We start from the raw sequence: 24700 nt of genomic DNA, 5'->3' as shown, positions 1-24700 counted from the left end.
TGCAGCAACACTGTACAGGTCTCTAGAGAAGTGGTTGTTGTCGGTGGTTTCTTAACCAGTGCGGCTCCTTATAACGGGAGCTTTTCATTAGGCTAATGTGTCTCCTCACCTCCCTCACCCACATATATTCTTTAAGTGTTTCTCCTTCCAGCAATTACCTGTACAATGTATAAATAAGCAGTTTCCGTTCTCTGCAAGAAAATGCATGTAAACAATTTCTAAACGTTTTAAAGACATCTGGGATAAGTCATGGTTCATATTTGGTTTAAAAGTGAAAAGTACAGAGTTGCTTTTAGACTTTTACTATCTCTCTAAATGCTGGCCTGTTTTAGCCAAGATCTCATGACCTGTCTGTCTTTCACTAATTGTTCTCCACCGTTAATTGAGCTACGCATGTTATATATGAATCTAGGACTGTTTACAAGTATTATTCATGTTTTTGTTGTTGTTTGCAAACACTTTTTTTTAAATATACAACTTAAAATCTGTTCTTCATCTGTCTACACGTCGTTCTCAGTCAGCGCTTGCTGCACAATAGACATTTTTCTTCTGCAAAACACTAATCTTTGTTTGATGATTTCTATTTTAGGATTCCACTTGTTGTCACTGCACATGAATATCCTGTAAAGCTCGATTGTTAAACAGGACTTTAGATTAAAATATGTGTTTTCATTCATCAGTAACCTGTAAAATATGTAAATGTCTTGTAAGACCTGCTGCTATTCTCTAAAAGTATTCTCCTTCAAATACAAAATGCTGGGAATTTTTTCCTTAAATTGATATCATCACATTTTACACTGAAAAAGCATGAAATCAGTTTATGGTAAATGGACTCAACTTATATAGCGCTTTTTCAGTCATAATGACCACTCAAAGCACTGCACACCACATTCACCCAATCGCTCTCACTAACACACATTCATACACTGATATGCAGCTCAGTAGGCAACATGGGGTTAAGTGTCTTGCCCAGGGGCACATTGACTTGTGACAAGGGGAAGTTAGAATCAAACCCACATCCTTCCGATTGCAAGACGACTACTCAACCCATCTAGCCACAGTCACGACTACTTATAATATTACTTCAAATAAAGATGCCTTTTAGTTTCAGATCCTGGTCTTCATGCATTGTTAGCATTAATTTACACATTTTTTTTGGGGGGGGGGGGGGGGCTTGCAATTTTTTTGATTTAAACATAAGCTTAGACCATTTTAAGAATTGTGTTTTTTTTTTTGTCTCTAGACCAAATACATTATTTTGAATGGACGTATCCTTCACGTCTAAATGAGGTCTACGTATAGCTTCATAATTTAAATCAAGTCTGTTGCTGATTTGGTTGAGTCCTGTTTGATGAAGTGGATGAATCTCAGTTCATAGAAGTATTGAAAATGGTTCTTGGTGGTAATAATTTATTGTAGGATTGAAGTAAATGTTTTTGTAAAAACTGTTTAAAACTATGAACCTTTTGGAAACAGCCTGGAAATTTGCCACACATTCTTATGGAATGTTATGCTACACTATCTATTTGCGATAAAAGACAAAAAGATACAGTCCCTCTACAATCACATAGATAAACATATCATAGGCCTCCCTATAGGTTAAATTCACTTGACATATGGTAAGATCTGCTTCACCAGTGATTTAAGACATTATTGTGAAAAAGTCCAAGTAGATGCCATTAAGGATCACTAGCTTCTGTCATTTAGCACAACCTCTCAGATGGCTCAGACTTTAGCTTGAGGAGATTACCCACATTAGCCAAGCTAACCCCGATGGAAATATTACTTTGCTCAACATAGTGCAAATGGGGTCAAACTAATATGTAAAGCTATTGATGATGCTAGGTAAGATTTTGCAATGTTTAATTTGTCTTCCAAATATTGTTGTAGTTAGTGCTCAGGCCAAGTCTCTTACTTCTAAGAGACTTCTAAGTCTCTCTTAGAAGTCAATATTTTTGTATTTCTCTCCACAACATATTTCTCACCTTTTTGCACAATCCCAAAAGGAACATGTTCAATAAATGAAATTGTACCATTTGGGCAACAGATTTCATGTGATTCAAACAATCAGAACGGCAGCATTTTACGTGCTTAGGAGCCATATTGGATATTGAACTTGTAATGACAGGTTCCTCCAGATCTCCACTTCGGTGGGCCTTCAGGGTGAGTTTTGTGACTTTGAGTCTCAGAAAATCCTCTCTCTTTGTAGATATGGAACCAAGCTCAAGCATTGAAAGCTGAAATGATATTTTAAGCTAATCATCACATTAGGTAATGGTGGATCAATAGCATAGGTTGTCAGTTACTTTTTGGTTAAGATGGATATACTCAATAAGGACACTGTTTTCTATAAAAAAGATAGATTTTTATGTATGGAAAATTAGTGCCATTAACATTTTTTCCCAGAACATTTAATAAAAGTTCTCTTCACACAAGCATTAAAGATCAGTTCTGGCAATTACGCCAGCTTATCAGCTGTAAATTAGATGGAAATCGTATTCAGATTGGTCCTATTTCATTTTACAGCATAGCTATTCACATCAGTGAATATGTTAGTTCAGGTTTAAGCTATGAGTTAAGAAGATCACCATCTGAGAAGGTTTTTAGCCTCTGAACGCTGCTCCCGTTACTAGGGTAGCATCATTAAGCAACACAACTATAAGTTGTTGGACTTTCAATATCCTCCAAATGTCACATGTCTATTACTACATTATTAACCTGAGTTTTCGGTTGCCAGGCATTTCATATGGATGGCTTTTATGTTAAACACACTAAGGCTCATGAGGTGAAGTGAACCAGTAGCCTACATTAACGGGAAAGCTTGACAGGAGCAGCTTTAGATGGCGATTATTTTTTTTTACACTTTGTTGAATAGTCACTGTAAATGTGGCTTGTGCATGTGTGACAGTTTCTCAAATCCTTTACCCGTTACAGTTGCTTTGTAGACTATGAAAAGACTCTTGCGGTGTGCGATGCTAATGTAAGGCTGCCTTCTTGACTCATTTCAGGACTCCGATTGCTCCACTGAGCGTTAACGGATAAGAAATGATGTAAAGAGACGCATCGGTCCAAAGGCTTCAGGTTCTCTTTTAGTGTTTTCTTTTAAAAGGAAACTTTAGATCACCCATGTTAAAATGAATAAGAATAAGTTTGGACCTATCGGTATGACTTGGCGCGCGTGCGAGCAGTCTGAGTGACACGCGTTGCGGTTTTGCATTGTTGCCATGGAAGGATGGCAAACCACACACACACACATACACACATCCTCTCTTCACAGATTCAGTTTGTGTTCATCTTTTGTGAGGTTCCTTCTCAGTCAAAAAGTCAGAGCAATCATTAAACATGTTTGATTTCAGTCTGTGACATCTACGAGGCACTGCAGTCACGGCTCATTTACCTGCAAACATCATTAAAATGTTTAGCACAATGTGAGCAGTTACACACGAGCAGTCTGTTTGCTGAAAAAATAAAAAAAAATAAAAAAACTCACGGCGCTGACAAAACGCCTGTCATGAATAAAGATTGTTTCCGTGTTGACTCGTGGCAGCCAGGGAGTTTCGTCTGCGGCTGATTTATGTCGCCGGGTTTATTCTTTTCTGCTTTGAAAACAGACGGAACCAATTCAGTATATTAAAGCCGTCATATCAGAGAGGAGCTGCATTTTTATTTATTTTTTTTCAGCTGATGTGACCAAGCACTGCTGGAAGAGGTTGATCACATGTCATAGCCTACTTCTGCTTCTCATAGCTCTGAAATAACAGTACAAACGCAGCCTGTAAGACAATGTACACGCGTCCAACACAATGTGCTGTGTGCTTTGGGTTTAAGAGAAGAACTGTGATGATTATGCTCCCATTTTAGTTTTTTTTTTTTTTTTTTGATTGCAGGTTGTAACAGACGTCTTGTTTTCTCCGCAGGGTTTGCAGGTGAAGACTGATTACGTTCCCCTGCTTCAGTCACTGGCCACATATGGATGGAGACTCACCTGCGTGTTGCCGACTCCTGTAATCAAGACTAACAGGTAATGACGCTGTTTTCACCAGGGGATTTCTGACCTCTACTGACATCTGTTGGCAACCCTAAAAAGTACAAGAGCATTTTGTCTAAGACACTTGACGCTGTCTAACAGATCTGTGAGTGTTTAGCTTGTCCGATCCCCTCTTACAATCACAAAAAGCTCTGTGTCTGATTGAGATTTGCACTTATTAAGACGTGACTAATTTTACCTACCTAGTATATTACCTGAAATGTTGCTTAATTTTAATAAAAGCACAAGACGTTACATACATCATCTTAATAAATGATAAAAAAAAGGTAATCGAGTTCAATAATTCAGTACAAATAGTAAAACCCATATGGTGTACCGTTGAAGTGATCAGCCTGTGGCACTGCTGAGGTGATAAAGAAGTTCAGGTTACTTTCATATCAACTTTCAACTTGTCTGCATTGTCAGTTTTGGTGTCTCTCATGTTTCTCTTGACAATACCCCACAGTTCCTTATAAGGTTAATGCAGGCCAGCTTGGTGGCCCATCAAGCACCATCGCCATTAAAGCACATTGTGGTGTTTTTGGCATCTTCTTGACCAGCTATCTTTTTCTGGTTTAGCCATCCTTGAAGAGTATGTCAGTGGGCTGGAGAACGACAAAATCAGCATTCCGTGCAATTAAGATGTGTCTATAACATCAAGAGTCAAGAAGCTTTATTGTCATGTTTTGTTACCATAAAGAAATTTTGATGAGGCAGACACCGGCTCAGAATGCACCCAAATACACGTTACACGCAGACGCACGACATGACTTTCCTCTTTTTTTTTTAAACTGTTGATTATTGATATGGAAATAACATTACATGCAACATGCAAAACATAACGTTGTCTGCTAGATGAATTCTCCCAGTTTTTGTGCCTTCATAAACACACAAAAATCCATCTTACCGCTCCAGCTTCAACCGTTTGTATCCGAACCAAAAAAAAAAGGGTCCGGGCCAATCACGTTGCAGTATTATGGCTTAAGGCGGGACATACGAGCTGTGATGAAAGCCAGAGCACAGGAGCCCAACGCAGAACCGACATTAACATGGCAGTGCAGGAGAAAGCACCAAACATCTGTTTGGTCAGAATCCACAATTTCATCTTTGAAAGGAGAACAACAAGAAGTGCCTTGACTAGCTTACCTTCTTGCAGCTTCTCATCTGGTACCATGATTGACTAAAATTAACCTTTGGTAGGCGGGAACTAGGTTTTGCTTCGTCCAATCAGCTAGGAGAGTTCTTCCTTTCCCCAAACGGATTCAATGGGGCCGTACCTGATTGATAATATTGATAATAATGGAGAGTGCTGCACATTATCAATGTGGCTGGCCAGGTTAGTCTTTTCCTAATTTTCTTACAAACACAATTTTTAGGTTTCCATTAGCAGAAATAAATATTTGAACACGTCACTCTGTGTGATAAATTCACATTATACAATAAGATGCACCGGCTGATAAAAAAACACTTTTCCAATGAGAATAATTCGCCCAGTCTCCAAACAAAGGGTGCAACCAGATCAAAAGAAAAGGCAAGAACTCAGCTTTGTAGTTGAAGTTTTTAAACCCGACCACCAGTGTTTCTGTGAAAAAATTCAGCATATGATATGCACAAGTCAAGTCTTCAGACAGATCTGACAACCTTTCAGAGAAGTTAACCTAAATCTGAGTCAGTCCGGGCGGTGCAGCTGCTGCGTCTGTCTGTCTGTCTGTCTGTGTGTGTGTGAGTGTGTGTCTGTGTGCTGACAAGGACCGGCTCTGTTCAGTGGAAAATCTCTTCATAGAACTGTAACGGTTCCTTAGCAAAGCCTGCGCTGACTCATCACTCCCAGCTGCTATATGAGTGTACATCCGCTTATGGTCAAAGGACCTCACTTGTTGTCAGACACACAGGAACACACAGAAAATACTTGCTTTGGCTCAGAATGTTTTATAAGTAGAGAATTAACTAGAATGTCAACCAAACATAATAAGAAATAGATAATTATTCTGAAAAAATACGCTCCGTTTTCTAAATTTACGAGAAAAGCCGGCAGCATAACATGAAGCTTGTTTCATGCTCAATAAAAATGAGAGGCAACGGTAAGCTTTCTTTCTCTGGTTTTGTTTTTATAGAAAGTTTGACCTAAATTCAAACTAGTCTACTAAAGCAAATGCACATAAGTCACAAATATTATACAATGCATTGTAAAGGTATTTATAACCCCTAATATGTTACACCTGGGTTTTTTACTGTCTAAACATCATTTATTGTGATTTTATGTGGCAGACCAACAGATATAAAGGTGACGTAGAAAGAAAAAGGTGCATAGAAATAAACATTTTAAAATAAAAATCAGAAACATGTGATGCGCATTGGTATAAAAGGAAGGTTCTGGAGAACATTAGTGCGCTTGCAGCATCATAGAGACCAAGGAACATGGCAGATGTGTCAGAAATACAATTCTGGAGAAGAAAATCAGGGTAAGGTTAGAAAACACGAAGCCTTGACCATCTCAAGGAGCCATCGTCTGAAAAATAGAGTATGGCACCACTGCTTACCTGGCACAACATGGTCAACCACTTAAACTGACAGAGCGGGCGAACAGAGCATTAATCAAAGATGACAAGATGAATTGAGCTAAATACAGAGGAGCATTAGATGAAAAGAGCCTGCATAAGAGTTTAGATTAGCCCAGAGGTTTACCTCGAAGCAGAAAAATAACCACAAACATAAAACCAGGGCGTCAGGGGAATGGTTCAGATCAAAGCATTTTTTTCTAAGTAGAGACCTAAATAGAGCTGAGAATCTGTGGCAAGGCTTGGAGAGTAAGGATCACAGACGTTCTCCATCTTAGCGGTGGTTTTTAAGGAAAACGTATTAGAACAGATTAAAAACGTATCCAGCTTTAACTATTGTAGCAACAGCGCTAATGCTGAAGTCAAACCTGCTTGCAGCTTAAGCTTCTTAACCCTGAGACAGTCACTGCCGATGAATGGCAGATTTTAGCGGTGGTTGTCACTAATGTCATCTTATTAGTGAGTAAATGTCTAAGGTCTGTAAAAACAATCTACAACAGATCAAAGGTGTCCGAATGTTATCTCTAAGAAGCACAAAGAAAAGGCCGAGCAAGGGAGAGGAAAGGTACACCATCCTTTACTTTCCTGCAAATAGCTCCTTGGGATTCATCTTGTTGGAGCTCTAATTTTATTCTCTGTCTGTCTAACTGTGTTTTTTTTCACAGATTCAATGAAACAAATATGGACACATTGTGTTTTTGTTACAGGAAAGGGCATAAATATTCAGTTTTACATTGATTCTCTGTTGTCTGGCGTGTGTCAATACAACGTTGGTTAATCTCAAAATCGTAGCAGCAGCTTCTTTAGCCTAAATGACGTCATAGGTCAGAGTTAAAGCATTTAACAAAAGAGGAACTACTGGTAAAAAACAAGGCAGTTGACTAAAAACAAGTAAAGAAATAAGCATATCTAAAGAAATTTTTTTTTTAATCAAATTTCCCAAAATCTAAATCTGAAGGTAAGTCTTTACATCCATTTGATCCAAAAAAAAAAAGGACATCTATTAAAGTATCAACCAAGCACCCTTTTTGACAGCATTTATGCTTGAAGAAGGAGACTGAACGAAGGCCAGTATGTCCATCTTTAAAGGCATACTATGCAACATTTTTCAGTTAATTAATGTGTTCCATACCGTTTTGGATGATTAAATGAGTCATTTCAGGTCGAACAAAGGTTTTCTCGGCCGCCCTGGTGGTCTGTGGGGGAAATACAGTACTTGCAATTGCAAGAGCCCTCGGCCCGCACCCACAGGCTCAGAAGTCTCGTGCAAGACCGCGAGAGTTGGTCTTGCTTTACGGCGAGAACTCCATGTGTTTTTGCCCTGCCATTCACTATATGCACGCGCGAAAGCAACAACAAAGAACCGCGTGTTAACGTCAAATAAACATGCTAGCATATCAAGTTTTTTTATTTTTAATTAGTATTATTTTTTATTTTATTTTTTTAATGTTGGCGAGGCGGAAGCGTGAGTCTGGCGAGGCGGCGGCCGCCGCCGCCTCGCCAAGATAGCGCTGCGGGAAACCCTGATGTTCATACTTTCACTGTGTTAGTCATTGTTTGTACTGCCGTTTTTCGACTTTTCATTGCGTTCGCCTGTCTGCTAAGCTCAAAACAACCGCGCCTGGCTTGACGGAGAAACCAGAACAGCTGAGCATCTTTATGACCGTGCACTTTTACTTTCGCCCTCTGGGGGGAGCCTCGCTGGAAAATCAACCCCGGTTGCATAGTATACCTTTAAATCAACCAATCTTTTGATTTTTTACCCTTTTTTGTGGCGTTCCTAAAGAAGAAAAGCAGGCAATCCATGCCAGACATGCTCTTCTGCATCATGATTATACATGACAGCAATTTTACACCGATCCTTACAAAACCTAATGCTTTCTCCAACTTATTGCTGCTGTGACTTGGTCTTCTCTATGAGCAACGAGAACTGCTTAAGATTAGCCCCAGCGAAGTATTAAGGCCTTGACGCAGGGAATAGTTCCATCAGCACTGTGACGGATTATTTGCCCAACCTTCTGCTCAGCTGCTCATGTTTACTGCTCTTTTAGAGCACAACTGATTAATTACCTCTTTATTTTCATCCTTTGTTGTTATTTTCCCCCCAACAACCCCTTCTCTCATCTTTTTCAAAACGCCTCGACACAAAAGCACAACACAGTTAATTAATCACACTCGGCCTAGATAGCGAACGCGATGGAGCTCGTTTCTCCCAGCCCCCTAAGAAAATATTCTGCGCGCTGAAGTAATGCTCGATGATCGTTTTCAGATTAGCAGCAGTCATTACACTTGTTTTTTGAAGCGACTTGTTCATTTTTACCAAGCGATTTTGCGTGCTGTTTGTAGTCTTAGAGGCTTCCAGGGCTGCACTTCATCTGGAGGGGGTTGGATGAGTGTCAGTGATCTCAGCGGTGGCTGAAATTAATGCGAAAGGGGAGCTCAGCGGCTTCTCCACACAACATTAATTCTTGTAGCAGGCGCTCATGTTCGCCATATTCAATTAATGTAGATGGTAATTATATTTTGGTGCCATTAACTACAGTTAATGTGAATTTCTCTGCATTGCAGAGGACTAATAAACAACAAAGAAGAGGAATAGTTAAGATAAAGTTCATTTTTTTTAATGAACTTAAAGCAGCACCTTTGGTTTAACTACTTCTTGTGGTCCTGATCAACCTCATCCTCTCCATTCTTTTTTACAATCCCTTTTTCATCATCAGCTACTTACTCAAAATGTACTATTACAACCTCATCTTACCTACCTCTTTCTTTTCATCCCACTTGTCCTCATCTGCTTCTGTAATCCGCTTTCTCCACTTATCTTTCGCATCCCTCTTTCTTACTTCGTTTTTCTTATTCACCCCATCCTCATCCACATGGATGTGAAAACTAAATCCAAGCTGATTTCCACCTCAGCCACTCATCCCTCCCACCGGAAATCCGCCACACTGACACCTCAACATCCATTTTTTTTTCTTAAATGGCCTTCTCTTTGTGACAGATGTCTGGCCGCTATGTTAACTGTCTTTTAAGTTTTTTTTCTTTTCTTTTTTATTGTTTTTACTGAATCTCCTTGAAGATTTTCAGTTTTTATTTTCTGCCTCTTAGTTCAGTGATTGATGTCTTTGCCTTTGAGCGGTAACATTGATTCACCTGAAAGGTACCTAAAATGTGGCGTTATTATTATTATTATTATTATTATTATTATTATTATTATTATTATTATTATTATCATTATTATTATTATCATTATTATTATCATGATCATCATTTGTCTGTTCGTCATACTCAGAAGAGGAGACTCTGTGTTGGGGTTCAGTCTTTAGGAAATGGGATTTTCCCGAGCCTACTTAGCTGATGGAACCTGGAACAAAGAGAAGACAATGGAGACAAAGAATGAGGATGGAGAGTAGGGAAACGGACATGATGAAGAGGAGGATGACATGAGAGGTGAAATTGCGGGTGGGGTTGAAAGAACGTACTGGATTGTGAAGGATGGGTCACCTGGGTAGAAGTAGCCTGCTGGCTAATTAGAGGTGTGGCTGAGGTGTGGCCCTGCTCCAGAACCTTACTCAACATGCTGACTTAATTTATCGGTTCTTTCTGAGCCTCACACTGCTTTCACCAAAGGCTCCATCTTGGGTAGTTCTGAATAAACAGGTCTTTTCTCTCCTGTGACAGAACCCCCTCGCTCACAGTCTCTCCTTTTTTTTAGCCACCAATTATGAGGTTTGACAGATGAGTCTCATCCTAAGGATCCATCAGTAACCTCATCCATCATTTCATCCAGCTATTGTAGTTACCCGCTTCTCCATCCAGGGTGTGCTGGAGCCTCTCCCCAGTGGTGACTGAGCGAGAGAGGCCACGCTCACCCTGGATGGGTCACCGGTCCACCGCACTGTAACCTCGTTTTCTCCCCTTTTACGGCGATTTAACCATTTAATTTGCCTCGTTGGGGTTTGATCCTTTCTAGGGAAGTTACAGAAACTAAAATCAATGTGTAACTTTTTCCCCTAATATAAGCTTTTTGTGTAAGATATTTTCCATGTTGGAGGTCTGTTTAGAGTTTGCACTTCTATCAGCTTGTTATGTGTTTTTTTTTTTTTGTAACACATGAAACTATCAACAGGTACATTTACAACCCAACAACAGCCACAGGCTGCTGTTCTGTACAACATCAGTTTGTAACAAGAGCGGCTGATGCTGACAGCCAAGAGTAGGTTTTGTACGGGGCTATAATTTCCTAAGACATTTCACTCCTTTCTACTTTAATGGCCTGGGGGCTTTTCGCCTATTAGTTATCAGCTTTGATTCACCACAAAGCCATCCAGCATCCTTGACAGCCTAGAAAATGTTTTATAGATAAACGGTGGAAGGAAGGAGGTCATGGAAAACGGGCTTTGGATGGTTTAGATAGCAAGCCCTCTGTAAGTCCATTTCATGTTGAGAAGGGGGGCAAGATTTGTTGAAAGTTTAAAGGATTCTGCAGCTATCGTAAAACCTGCCATCTTTCATCCAGCGCAACGATCAACAGGCATCTTAGCTTTAGAAATGAGCCAGTAGTTTTTTCCCTCTTGGTTCAGTCCTGTGAAAAAGAAAGAGCTTCCTTACAGAATTCATCTGTTTTTCATCGTTTTAACATCGAGGCTGTGTGCTGGTTTGAGCTGAATTCACCTACAATAATCAGAAAAATCAAAAAGATCTGCACATCATGTTGTGATCTATAGAACAACAGATGAGAAACAAAATCAGTGACATTTATCAGTGTCGGAACAGGGACAAATCCATTTCCAAGGCTTTGTGACTCCAAATGTAGAATGAATGAAACAGTGGTGAACCTCCCAGCAGCAGCCAGTCTACCAGGATTCCTCCAAGAACTCATTGAAGACTCATTTAGGAGGTCACAAAAGGCCTCTAAAATGGCCTGCAGGCCGTAACTGTAACTGTAAGATTCAGATTTAACAATGATGAAGAAAAAAAAGAGAATCCCAAGGCAAAAAAAAGAACAAAATGTCTACAAAAAACTAAATTTGTGTCTTACATTTATATTAACAGACTTTTTACCAAGACTTTGCCAAAATTTTATGTGGAGTGATAAGGCTCTTTTTTTGCAGGTGTGAATCACATCAAATCGAATGGGATGCACACCTAATTGTAAAATCCCACAATTATAAGATTGGCACAGCATTTCAGTAAAGTAACACCAACAGTCAGATGGTGGTAGAAGTGTGATGGTTGCTTTAAAGTTTTAGGACCTGGAACCAGGAACCTTTAACAAAACAATCCTGAAGGAGATTATCCGGCCATCAGTACATGACTTTAAGCTCAACCACATTTTATGTTGTACAGCAGGACAATTCACCTCTTAATGGTTCACAGAAAATATACAAAACAAGCTCCCCGTGACTTAGTCAAGGTTTGGACTTGAATTCTAGTGACATGCTGTGGAATTACTTTAAATCAGGTTTTCATGCTCGAAAACCCTCTGATGTGACTGAATTTAAACTATTTTATAACAAAGAGTGGACAGAAATTCCTCCACAATGATGCAAAAGACGTATTGCCAGTGAAAGCAAAAGCTTGATGGTCTTTGCTGTCACCAAGGAGAAACAGTCAAATGATGTTTAGGGGCCAGTTACTTTTTCAACTTGTGAGAGGTTGGTTTGGATTGGTTTCTTTATCCCTGAGTAAATTAAATTATCATTTGGAAACTCTACTTTGTATGTAATCCAGTGATGACATTAAACACTGACGTGTGACAAAAAAAGCAACATAAGAAAAATTTCAAGTTACTAACCCTATTCAGTATCAGATAGTGACACAGGCCGACATAATAAGTATTGAAACTGACACAAATATGTACAACTTAAAAGGCAACAGTTCACACTGAAGCAGGCAGTTACTTTCTGAGCACAAATTTGGAAAACAAAGGGACTAAACATGACAAGGATGATGGGACCGAAGAGCAAGAATGAGTGTAAGAGATGAAGAAAGCCCACTCAGAAATAAACTCTGCATTTCCTGCCACGATTAATCTGTCAGCAGGAGTACTTGTGAAGATTATCCCCCTCAGAATGCAGGACACTGACAGGAAAAGAGGGTGGAGGATTACGTTTTGGGGGAACAACAAAGAGAGGAAGATGCTCAGAAGTTGCACTCTCCGCTTTCATGCATTCAGACATGCAGTACAATAAAGGGTGGAAGTGACACTGACAGATGACAGTGGTGAAGAGGTTGGGCTACAACTCTGAGCTTTTTGTCTTTAATCTGTCAGATAAAAGCGTGAAGCATGAGCAGTCAATCGACTATCTTGACGGATGGCCAAAATGTGTTATCACAGGACCGCATTCATCGAGGAGGCTTAGAAAAAACATTTTCTAGAACAAAACAGCAACAAATTATAAAGAGTCTGACAAATAATAAACAGTCAAAGGTTTAAAATCTGTAAATCACTCAGAGTGTGTTTGATGAAAGGCAACGGTCCTTTGTGCTGTCGTCTTACGTCTTTGTTTCCTTCTCGTCCGACTCCTACAGTGACGGAAGTCTGTCCACCAAGCAGATCGTTTTCCTGCAGAGACCAGTCATGAACCGGAAGAAGAGGGAATCCAAGGTACAACGTCTCCAACCTTTCTCTGTATTCCTAAGGTTTCTACAGCCTTCATGATCAAAACAGCAATCATATCGCTTCCATAAAGTACACTTAAATTAGTCTAGAGCCTTTAAACCTTTTTTGGGGTTTAACCAGACTGCTTTGTCTTTTACCCTTAATTGGAGTTGTTCTTTACCTTTACTGGAATCCGTGTTTTCTACCAAACTGGATTAAGAAAGTACTCAAATTAGCCCTTTTCCATATTTTTCTTCATAAACTCACTGACAAAAAAATAAAAGCATGTACCCAGGCGTAACGGTCAGATTTGAATGCTTTGCAAACCAATGGCGAGTTTTTAATGATTTGATTTGCAAGGAGCATCATGTGCCAACATCAGTAGTGGCAATATCTGCTCAGTAACTTTTTGACAGACAGATGTCAGAGCATCCAACGCTCAGCAAAAAGACCATGTGCGAAGGTCAGCAAAGGAAACGTCAAACATTTAGATTGCACCACCAGCTCTTTGTGAAGATTAAGGGATTGAATTAACTGTTTTCACGAGGCTGGGTGTTCAGATCTTTCTACTGGTTAGCATATGGAGCAACCAGATGATACGGTGACATCACGTTGGTCTCAGTGGTAACAGGGGGTAACCGTACATATCATGACGCCTTTGGTCGTGAAACCGAAAGGACACTAAGGTAGGACTCTCTTGTGCTCAAAGGCAAGGCAAGGCAAGGCAAGGCAAGGCAAGGCAAGGCAAATTTATTTATATAGCACAATTCAGTACAAAGACAATGCAAAGTGCTTTACATGATTAAAATATAGCAAAATAAAACAGAATAAGAGCAAGTAGGAATAAAATATAGATAGAAAATAGAACAAAAAAGTGGTGATTCAGTTAACTAGGACAGTTGAACCGCACTTTTTACAGTTTTCTGGAAGTTTGTTCCAGATAATTGGAGCATAGGAACTAAATGCTGCTTCTCCATGTTTGGTTCTGGTTCTAGGTATGCAAAGCATTACAAAATTTATTGCAAGCCAGAGACAACCACTCTAGCCAATGTTGGATGCACTGCAATTGTTCCAAGGATCATGGTGTGGTAGTGCTTTGGAACAATGACAGCAGAGCTATATCTCTCCTGGAGGGTCGACACAAGGCACATGTGACCCTTCAGAAACCTGTCAGGTCCACCAATCTTTCATCAGTCCCACATCCATGAAAACATCTCCTACGGCCCAGTCCGGCCCTGACCGGCTTAATCTAAGAGGCCAGTTAAAACAGATGTGGAATGAGTTACCACAAGATATAATCGCTGGCTGATTCTGTCCCCCACTAAATCCAGGCGCAGAAACGCACAACACCCTGCTGACATTGCGCTCAGCGTGAGTATACTCAAACCGTCAACTGTTTTCAATCAACCCACTGAAATACAGTCACATGAACTCTTCACCACTCCATTTGAGTGCTTAACTCTTTCTGTCAGTGAGTCTATAACCATCATTTATGTCTCTGTTAGTCTTAGCCAAAGCTTTGGAGAGCCATTCCAGAGGGCGTTAACGGCCACATCTGGCTCTAGAGCTGCAGGTTGAAGACCCCTCACCTACTGGAGTTTCTACTAACACTCCCCTTGCCCATTATCCACCATCTAAAACCAGCATCCCTTGTTTTTCCAGCATCAATGCTGCAGCTGTTTTTGATTTATGTAAATAAACCCACAGTGTGAACAAATTTGAACCAGCATGTCTCTGTTTCAGATATGAGCAATGCTCTAGCAGCTGACAAATGTGTTATTTTGGGAACCATTTGGTGTTAATGCTTTTTTTTCTTTCTTTTTTTTGCCGACCCCAAACAGCTGTAATAACATCCTGCATACCTGTTTCTGCAGTGGAATGAATCCATGTCGGTGTTTTCTGTGACCTTGCTATAACCGTGCTTCACAAACGCTTTGCTTACAGGATCCAGGAACTGGAACAGTTATAGCCAACGCTATTTTCTTAACTTTCTTAGCTTGTCTTTCTATCTGATGAAATCTTTATTATTTTTTTTAAAAGTTGGACATCCTATTAGGGCCTGATTTTTTTGCTAACATATTTTAACCTATGGATGTTTAATGCCTCCTTTACTAATACCAAAACATCAAGTAATATATAAAAAAACATTTAGAACTGAAGAAAATACCTTTTAAAGTTGCATAATAAATAATAAAACTCCTGTTTCTGGTGCATTCATAAAAAAGATTGAAAAACAAAAACAGATTTCAGTTCTTGTAGTTGGATATGCGTCACTCTTCATTCGAAGAGCTTTCACAAGAAGAAGAAGAATATGTGATTGCATGTGCAGTTTTTTTATCAAATGACTGTGTGTAAGCAGTTACAACATTAAACTCTTTGCCTGTTTGTTCAAACCAATATCCTCTAGGCTACCAACAATCACGCCACCTTCAACCCCACCCACCATGGCCCCAATTTCCTGCTCTGTTTTGTTTAAATTACCAAGTTATTCCATCCCAATATTATATCCGCCATGATCCATTCTTAATTAAGTCTGTGTGTAGCGCTTTGTGGCCTAACTAACATGCTATAAATGTTTCAGAAACTAATCTTCAAGGCCCGGAGCAAGTCCAACAAGAACTGCATCAAGGATGTGGAGAAGAACAAGAAGAAAAAGACAATAACCGAGAAGGATTCTGAGGATCTGAAGATTGCCGGCGACAAAGAAAAAGCTGGACAGGAGGAGGATAAGACTGTGAGTGAAAGCACAAATGCACCACAGGTAGAGGCAGCGAGCGAAGCCGAGAAAGAAAGGAAGATAAAGTGCGAGGAAGATAAAAAGGTTGATGCAGGGATGGTAATCAGCGTTGAGAAAGTCATAAGCAAAGATGGACCAGACAAAAGTGAGGACAAAGAAGCAGAAAACTGCGCCGAAGCGAGAGAAAAGACAGCTCCAGATGGAGAGGGATCAGAAGAAAACGGAGAGCCTTTGGGAAAGGAGGAGGTCGAGGAGGTCACTGAAGCAGTTGTGACTGTTGAGACACAAAGCGAGACCAAAGAAAAGGAGCTTGAGGGCATTTCAAAAGTTGAGTGCGTGATAGAAAATGGAATAGGGACAGAAGAAGAGAAAGATGACATTGGAGGGAATAAAATCAAAACAGAGGAACTGGTGGAGGCTAACGGCAAGGAGACTGTGACAGATCCATCTGCCACAAACCCGAGCGCAGTGGCGGCTCAGGAGTAGCGCCATGCTGTTCAAGCCGAGCTCTCCCCCGCCCCTACCTCTGAAAATCCCTATCTTAAAACAACTGGTTCATGATCTTATCCTGAATCCAGATCAAAGGGGGATTTCCCCGTCGCTGCAGCATCCTCCAAACCCCCATCTCTCATAAACCATTCCCCCAAAAACCTGCAACAGTGTAGCCAAACGAATGAAGATCATGACATCAGTCCTACTGTATAACCACACATACTGAATGTATTTAACAAAGTAGGGGGGGGGGGTGCTTTTGCAGGCAAGTCCATGTGGAGCCACTGGATACACTGGATGGAGATAGGCAGAGGAGATTCAGATTCAGAGAGGAAAAATAATCCTCAAAAAGACTTTGTCTTGGTTCCAGTGAGAGTGGAAGATAAACCAGAGCTGCTTTGTAATGTTCACTCGCTCGCTATACTCTCACTATAGTGTTCTCTATAGAGAATTTAGGCTTTAGGTGTAGCTAGTAAACTGTCTCTGCAGCTTACTAGCCATATCTGCAGGTTTTAAAAGCATTAAAAAATATATATAAAAGGACATATCTGGATAAAGCTGCACATTTATTGTCAATTTATATAGCAAGCTAAATTCCATTTACCACTCTCATCTGTCTTCTCTGATTTAGTTTTCTTATGTTATCTTGTTTTACATTACAATGTCAGGTGGCTCCAACTGGATCCATCTTCATTAGCCCCAAATAAAGAGCTAATTACAGAACTCCACAAACGTCAATAGTGACTTACAATACTTACAATCCAATCAGAGCAGTGAGCAGTTTATCCGTATTTAAAATTAGGGAAGTTTTATTTTGCTATGTCAAATTCCAGCGTGACCGAGTCTTTCTGGACTTTAAAAGTTCAGAACGCACATCTTGACAGAGATAGCTAAGCTTGGTGAGCTTTTCTAGTTGTGTCTGGGCTTTCTTGATCAATAAAGCATCAGTTTGCTTTTGGCTTACAAAGCTAGCTCTGAAACCGTGGCAAAGACCCGGGCCTGCCTCTTCCACCATTGAAGATACCATAAAGGGCAGAGGGTTCCCACAATATGTCCGCCCAGGCCTGGATCACTATGCCCTTTTTTTTACTTTCTGATCCAGGATGCAGAGGAAATTCATAGGCGAGCGCTGGTAGAGGTGACGGGAAAGGCATTTGTTGCGACAGGCAATCCAAAGTGGGATGAGGAGATCATTGTTTACGCGGAGCTCTAAGCCGTCAAGTGCTTCAAAGAGAGCCGATAATCACTCTTTGGTGTGGCGCGCTAAGCTTACCTTGCATACAGAATGTTCCCAAGAGTATTCCCAAGCCCAGTCAGACAAGGATGTGAAATCCAGCCGAACGTTTGCTCTCCTCAAGGACAGGATCAGTACTTAGGTTTTACACTGTTAGCTTTACGTACAGGAGAGAGGAGGCTTTCTGCACGGAAACAAGGTCATGCGATGTGCGGTCAGGGCCAGTCCTTGTTCTGCGTTGAAGCCAGAAGTGAAGACTGTGAAGGAGAAAGTGAGACAGAGAAGGAAAGACAGCGGAACCCGAAAATACTCAGATAACACAGACAAATCGTCTCGTTTAAAGCAACAGCCGTTAACGACCAACATTTACCGGAGAGTTTTATTCTTTTTTTGACATTGCTCTTCGCGCAGCTCTCACCGGACACAGTGTCTGACATTAACGGGGACATAATGCGCTGTTTCGTGGCACTGCGTGGCTTTCCATTTTAGAGGTGGAACAAGAGAAAGTGGGGAGCTTGGCTCTCTGTGGATCACTAATGGATTTTGTCAGTGGGGGATCTGTCGGTAATCATGCATTTGTAATGGGTGGGGGGCGGGGGGGGGGGGTCACTTGTTGGGGGAGTTATTAACAACAAAACACCTCAACCTGTCAAGCTTCACGTTTAACAAGGATGTCATGTGGATCCGTTTGCACCGCAGACGGTTATACCCGTTTTGTAGACCATTAGCGTTTTGCTGTTAAAAAAGTACCTGCTGCCCTCCGATGATTTGTCATTTATCTTTTTAGTGTTGTGATAATAAATATGTGGTGAAGAAAAGTATTTCTTCTCTGGAGAAGAAACTCCACATTTTCAAGCGCTCTCCTGCCTCTGTTGAGATTCCTTTAAATGTAAAATGGCAATTTTTTTTTTTTCTGTGTAGAGTAGAATATAAAACTGTGACCAGTTTAGCCTTATTAATATACTGTAAATGGCCCAGAATCTGCTATTAGAAATGTTTGTTTTTTTAAGCGGAATATTGGTGATTTAAATGTTATATGTTTGTTATAGTCAAACGGCAACGTTTTGCTCCGGTTGGTGTTTTGGAGGATATTATTCTTGGGATTAGGAGTGTTGGGATAAAAGTGTTCGTCCATATGAAGATTTTATACTTTTTGTTCATTTCTGACATCTCTTGAACATGTTCTTGATTGTGAGTATTTGGTTTTCAAGTAAAAAAAAGAAAAAAAAAATGAAAAAAAAATGAAAAGGCTTCATGTTGCCTCCGCTTGTCGTGCTAAAGCTTGCAAAAATGCATTGCTGACTGGCGCTTTGAGCTACCTCCTCAGGGCTGATGTTGGCTTTCGACTGAGGGGGGTCGCGGTAAGTGCGACCCCTGGAAACATATGCTCGCTGTCCTCCAGCGCTCCAGAATGACAGAGAAACGAACTGTGAGCATGAGGTCATCCCTCATGGCAGCCAAGGTCAACGCGTCTGAGGGAAAATGGATTTTTCTCAGCTGTACAAACAGAAGATTGCAAGAGCACCTCATGATTTATAACTTCTCTGATATTTAATTTAAATATTTTGTGTCTTTTTTTTTAAAGATGATTAGGATTTAATAGACACTCCTAGGTCCATTTAGTCTGAAACTGACAAACGGGAATTAGTGAAGACAACATTCTGATCCTAGTGTTTCAGTCAAATCAAGGAATAGCTTAAAAGTTTGTCTATCTAAGTTGAATGTAATCAAAAATTTGAGTTCATCAAGTGAATGGAGTACGTAGTGTTATTACCCAAAGAGGAATACTGTACATTTCAAGCATTTTTTTTTCTGTTCACCGTGAGGATTATGGCTATACCATGACAATTAGAATATTACACAAAACAAATAAATAAGTATTTTAGTGCTATATGAATTTGTTTTGCAAAAAGGAAGTTCTTCTAAATGGAATCAGGCTTCGGTCGGGGCTCCTTTTGCTTGAATCATTGCATCGATTGACATGGTGGAAATCCGCCTGTGGCTCTGCTGAGGTATTGATGAAACCTTCAGCCAATCTGCTTTGCTGGGTCTGGCGTCTCTCATCTTCCTCTTGACAACCCCCCCATATATTCTCTGTAGGCTTTATGTCAGGCCACCTCAGTAGCCGACTGAGCACAGTGGATAGCACGACCATTTAAGCAGATCTTTGGTACTTTTTGACAGCGTGGGAAGAAGCAAAGTCCTGCTGGAAAATGAAATCAATACCTGCATAAAGCTTGACAGCAAAGGGAAGCACACAGTGCTCCATAAGTCTGTGGTACACAGATGCACTGACTTTGGTCAAAACATAGTCAACCAACACCAGCAGCCTTGGCTCCATAACTCATTAGTGATTGTAAAAACTTTGCTCTGGACCTTGAGTAACTCGGATTATGTGCCTCTTCAAAGCTCATCCAGAATCTGGGATCTTGATTTCCAGGTGAAAAGCAAAACTTGCTTCAGCGTATTCTAATAAACCCTGGTTCGGGAGTAGCTTAGCCTAAATCCCAAAGTAACAATGTGGATTGGCTATTTAAGCTCTGACTCCCTCCACATTTTGTGAATCTTCCACAACCTCTTAAATTTACTTTGCTTTTCATCCTGTTATCCCTACTGCTTGTTCCTCTTTTTCATCCACAATATTTCCATCCACTCAGCTTTCCAATAAAATCACTAGATACAATGCTCAGTGGATAGCCAGTGTCTGGGAATTATTTTGTGGCTTACCCCCACGAAAGGGGGTGGTGGAGGCGACTGTCTGCTGGTCAACCTTCAAGTCAGCAGTCTTCCCGTGGCTAAGACATGGCTATAATTAAATACTTTGACATTAAAACTCCTGTTTTAGTTTTGTCTAACGCCAGTCATTGAGGCCTGTCTCTTGCTTCTTTAAAATATGTTTGATTCAACACACGTACATCAAGTGATTCGATCATTAGTGGGACGAACTTTAATGCATGCCGAGGAATCAATTCAGCCCTTTGATCCAGGTGTGCCAGGGCACCTAAAAGTCAGAGTTTGACAATGCCGGAGTCTAATGTAATGTTTTAACTTTCTGAGAAATTTAATTTTCGCTAGCTTTTTAGCCATAATCATCAAAAGAAACAGAAATAAATGCTTAAAATATATTAGTGCACGAGGAACGACTCTATTCATAAGTTTCAATACTTGATATTCTTGAGATTTAAACTGTGGTCAACTTGTTTCCGTGCTCCTGTCTTCTGCTGTTTTTATGTTTGTTTTACTATCTGAAAAGTGCGGCTCAAACCTTCCCATTTGGCTTTCTATGAACACAAGACAGGTCATATTCCACTACTGAAGCCTTCTCTGGAAAACAAATTAGATAATCAGTTAACGAGGTAAGCTTAAGGGAAGTGATCGATTTTCATTGCGGCTTGGCGACACGGACAACAGAAGCCTTGGCAGAGGATCCGGCCCTGTTTGAGCCCGTCTCGTACCTGAGCCCTTCAGGACGCCGTCTCTCCTCAAAAAGCACTTACTGTATGGGTTGCTGTGCAGTCTAACCTCTGGCATGGACATGCCCAAGGGACTGTGGGTAATTAGGGTTTTTTCTTTTATTATTTTTGCCTGGTGTTATGTTAACACAGGCAGGGAGAGATAAGCGAGGCAGAATGTGACATTTAATCAGTTAAACGATGCTGAACCATGTTAACTCTGCCGTGCGTGAAAAGGAGGGGACCTTTGACTAATGTTAGACTCAAATATACATCTGCGCTCCCCTCCACTCATAGTATCAGTGAAAAATATACAGCTTGCTCTCTTAAATCAGCTTAAATGTTTCTGGGCCTGAGTAGTGGCGCTATTGCAATCGCTCTTGGTAATGCTATGGACAAAAAAAAAAAAAAACCCCGCAATGGTTCATTTCCTGTGTGCTACAATGATGTGAAACGGACAACGCAGACGTGACAGAACATGACACAATGGGATGCAGTCACTTTTTTTTTTCCTGTGTTGTCACTTTAGCTTTGGCTCACAGCCTCTGGAAAAATGTATTGTTTGATTTTCTTTCTCTCGGGTGTATTTCTTATCACCTCAAGCTGCCATCTTGAATGTTAAGTATCTTCGATCATGTGCCGTTGTCACTTGCATTGATGTAGAAAAAGTATTCTTTATCTTTCCTATTCTGAGTATGTCAACATTCCTACTGTCCTTGACATCTGTACAATTTGTATATTATAAAATGATTTATATTTAATGTGTACATGTATCCGTGTCTTTGTCGCGTCAGAGTTTACAATTTAAGGTGCTTTGGGTTTGCCGGACAGGAGAGAAATCAGCCAAGAAATTGGTTTTAACCAGTGTAAGCTGTAACATTATGATTACATGATCAGACCTTGTTCAGGGTTAACGTGCCTGGATTAAGTTGGGAAAATAATTTAATATCCCCTTTACCACATTTGGGATTTTAATCGATTAAAAAAGAACAAACTAATGTGATAAAAACTTGCAGATATTGCCTTTTCACAGACATCTACTGTACATATTTCCTTGTAAATCACCAAAAATTGAGACTATATACTTGTCTTTAAAATGGCCATTGGCAGTTTCAGTTCGTTAATAACGTCCTGGTTTATCTGAACAGTTTTTAAAAAATCCTTTTTAATAATTCGTATTCTTCACTCGATCACTTGGTGAGCATTTTCAAGCAGTGTCATTTTCAAAATGTTTTTGAATAAAGGAATATTTTGGGTCACCAACACGGTGCCTACGGATTCCTGGTCTAGACGAACTAACCGTCAAATTTTGGTTTAAGCACTTTGTCTTCCAAATACATTCCCTTTAACAATATTTTTATACTCAACAAATCTTGTGTTGTATTTTACTGACTACACAGGATGGCTAATCCTTCAGAGACTACCTTAACAAGGCAACACAGAGGACACAATGTTGGTCGGAGGGGCCGAAAAGGACAACATCAGTTTGAATACTGCCAGGATTTTAGCTTTTTGCACTAAAGCCTTTATCATCAGTGGCTATTTGACACTGTGGTGTATTATGGGCAGACTAGGCTCCCTACAGAGGGCTTTTATATCCCTCCAGATGGTGCCTGTTTGTTAGATCCCAAGCTCCTACTCTCAGACAACAGTTCATCATGTGAGTCTTCACTTATTGAAGTCAAATCTAAGCTGGAGCCTTTCTCGCCTACTTTACGTATTTCTCTATTTTGGTCACAATTGTGACCCACAAGCTTGATAACGACTGAAAAAAGAAAAATTTGAAACATTATGATTATATACACTTTAAGATAAAGTCACACTTCCAGTTTCTGTAAGAATACGTGTCTTATACATCCAAACTGCCTTTCCCAAAAAAACGAAAAAAAAAAAAAAACTAACACAGCCAATAATGACCTTTTATTGGCAATTTTCATAGTTTGTATGTCATTAAATCATCTTGTGCTGTACTGGCTTGGATTGTTAATAACAGCTATCCTGGTCCTTGAGCTAAACAATGGGCACAATGAGAAAATCCTGCTGCCTGTATGACTTGCAGCTGAAACGCAGTTCAACTGGGGTTTATGTAATTCCCAGGTTGGAATCATATAATGCATATTTGTTTTCTTCATAAAATCTTCAGTTTTATGAAAAGTGATCCATAACACAGCACAAAGACATGAGATGGGACCATTAACTTTAGACATAAGTTGTAAACACAGCTCTCTAAGCAGGAATGAAGGCAAGCAGGGTCCAATGGAGAGGTAAGACTTATGAACCCCAAGTTTCATTTTCTCTGAGCAAAAAGATAGTTCTTTCGGATTTGCTCCATCTGGTTATTACCTTCATTACCATTTAAACCCTGGAATACATCAACTTGATAGTTATTTTCCCAAAACAACACAATAATCCATTTTTTCCCCCCACTCTCAGATCAAAACAACGCAATTTAGGCCCAGTGCTGACCCCCATGCATCAATATTTCACGTGAAAACACAAACACACATCACAATATCCCTGTGGTGTTTATGAGCCACATTATATTTACAGTTGAGTCAACACAGCTGGTGAGATCTATAAGCCACGAGCTGTGAGCCCAAGGGAGTGAAAGGTCATTAAGGAGACGGCTTTCCCTCCAACCAAAACACCAAACATCAGATCCATTCTGTTCACTACAGGAGGCATTAATGGCTCTTTAGGCAGACCGGTGAGCCACTGGAGGACTGCTAAAAGATGGTCAGAAACGCCACGAGCCTGCGGTTTGGGATATTAAACCCATGACCGGGGGCATTTTCATCTCCGAGGTTCCACCCGGAGACTCGGAGGTAATGTTATTCAATGCTTTGCTGAGGGCAGGTTGCTTTGAATAATGAAGTTTACTTGCAAGTCAAAAATGGGGGGAGTGGGGGGGGGGGCTCTTTATGACTACAGTGTTCAGGCAGCCGCAGAGTTTCAATCAAAACAAACAGTAGGTTTCTGCACCCAGAGCATTCGTAAGGTCCAGTGAGAGACGGAGCTCGCACCTCTGCGCTTGATATGAAGCCAGCCTTGAGTCAGAGCACTTCAAACAGCTGTGTGCACTTTATGCTAGGCGTGTCCCTACCTGGTGAGCTATTGGTTCAGTGCTGCCATCTAGTGACCGCTGTAGACTTAAAAAAAAAAAAAGAAGAAAAACGTAAAGAATCCAAAATATATGTGTAACAGCATTCGTTACTGCATTACTACTACTTAAAGGGTGTTTAAAGAAAAACTTTAATCCCTTGTGCCTTATTATTGAATTTGTATAGTTTGATAACACAGGTAAAAATCTTAAAGGCAAATCCACTATTGTGCAAAACTTGGAGCTTTTCCATGATCACCTGTATTTACATACCATTGATTTACATATAGGTCCGTTTTGAAGGCAGTTGTTACGGAATTTTGTTTGGAGCCGTTAACAAAGGGATAAGCATAAAAATGCATGCCACACTTTTCAGATTTTGGATTTTAAAAGATTTTCTAGAACCCAATGTTGTTTTTCTTCAATGTCCCAATTATACACTGGTTTGTGTAGTTATCGTGTATAAAACACAAATAAAATATATTGTAGTTTAATG

At 40.2% G+C, this 24700-nt stretch overlaps 1 protein-coding gene across 1 annotated transcript in view; it reads left to right on the top strand.

Moving 5' to 3' along the window:
* LOC105936752 (raftlin) overlaps positions 1 to 21869 on the top strand; it is a gene marked incomplete in the record, with an annotated part of 126564 nt that extends 104695 nt beyond the window's left edge. Inside the window, 3 exon segments of the mRNA XM_036135313.1 lie at positions 3918 to 4021; positions 13120 to 13195; positions 15771 to 21869. Of these exon segments, the coding sequence (XP_035991206.1) occupies positions 3918 to 4021; positions 13120 to 13195; positions 15771 to 16412 (822 nt within the window).
* Between the last annotated feature and the right edge of the window lie 2831 nt (positions 21870 to 24700).

The sequence above is a fragment of the Fundulus heteroclitus genome, chromosome 3 (genome assembly GCF_011125445.2).
Source record: "Fundulus heteroclitus isolate FHET01 chromosome 3, MU-UCD_Fhet_4.1, whole genome shotgun sequence".
Lineage (NCBI taxonomy): Eukaryota > Metazoa > Chordata > Actinopteri > Cyprinodontiformes > Fundulidae > Fundulus > Fundulus heteroclitus.
Note: the sequence above shows the minus strand (reverse complement) of the source record. Positions and strands in the feature narration are given on the sequence as shown.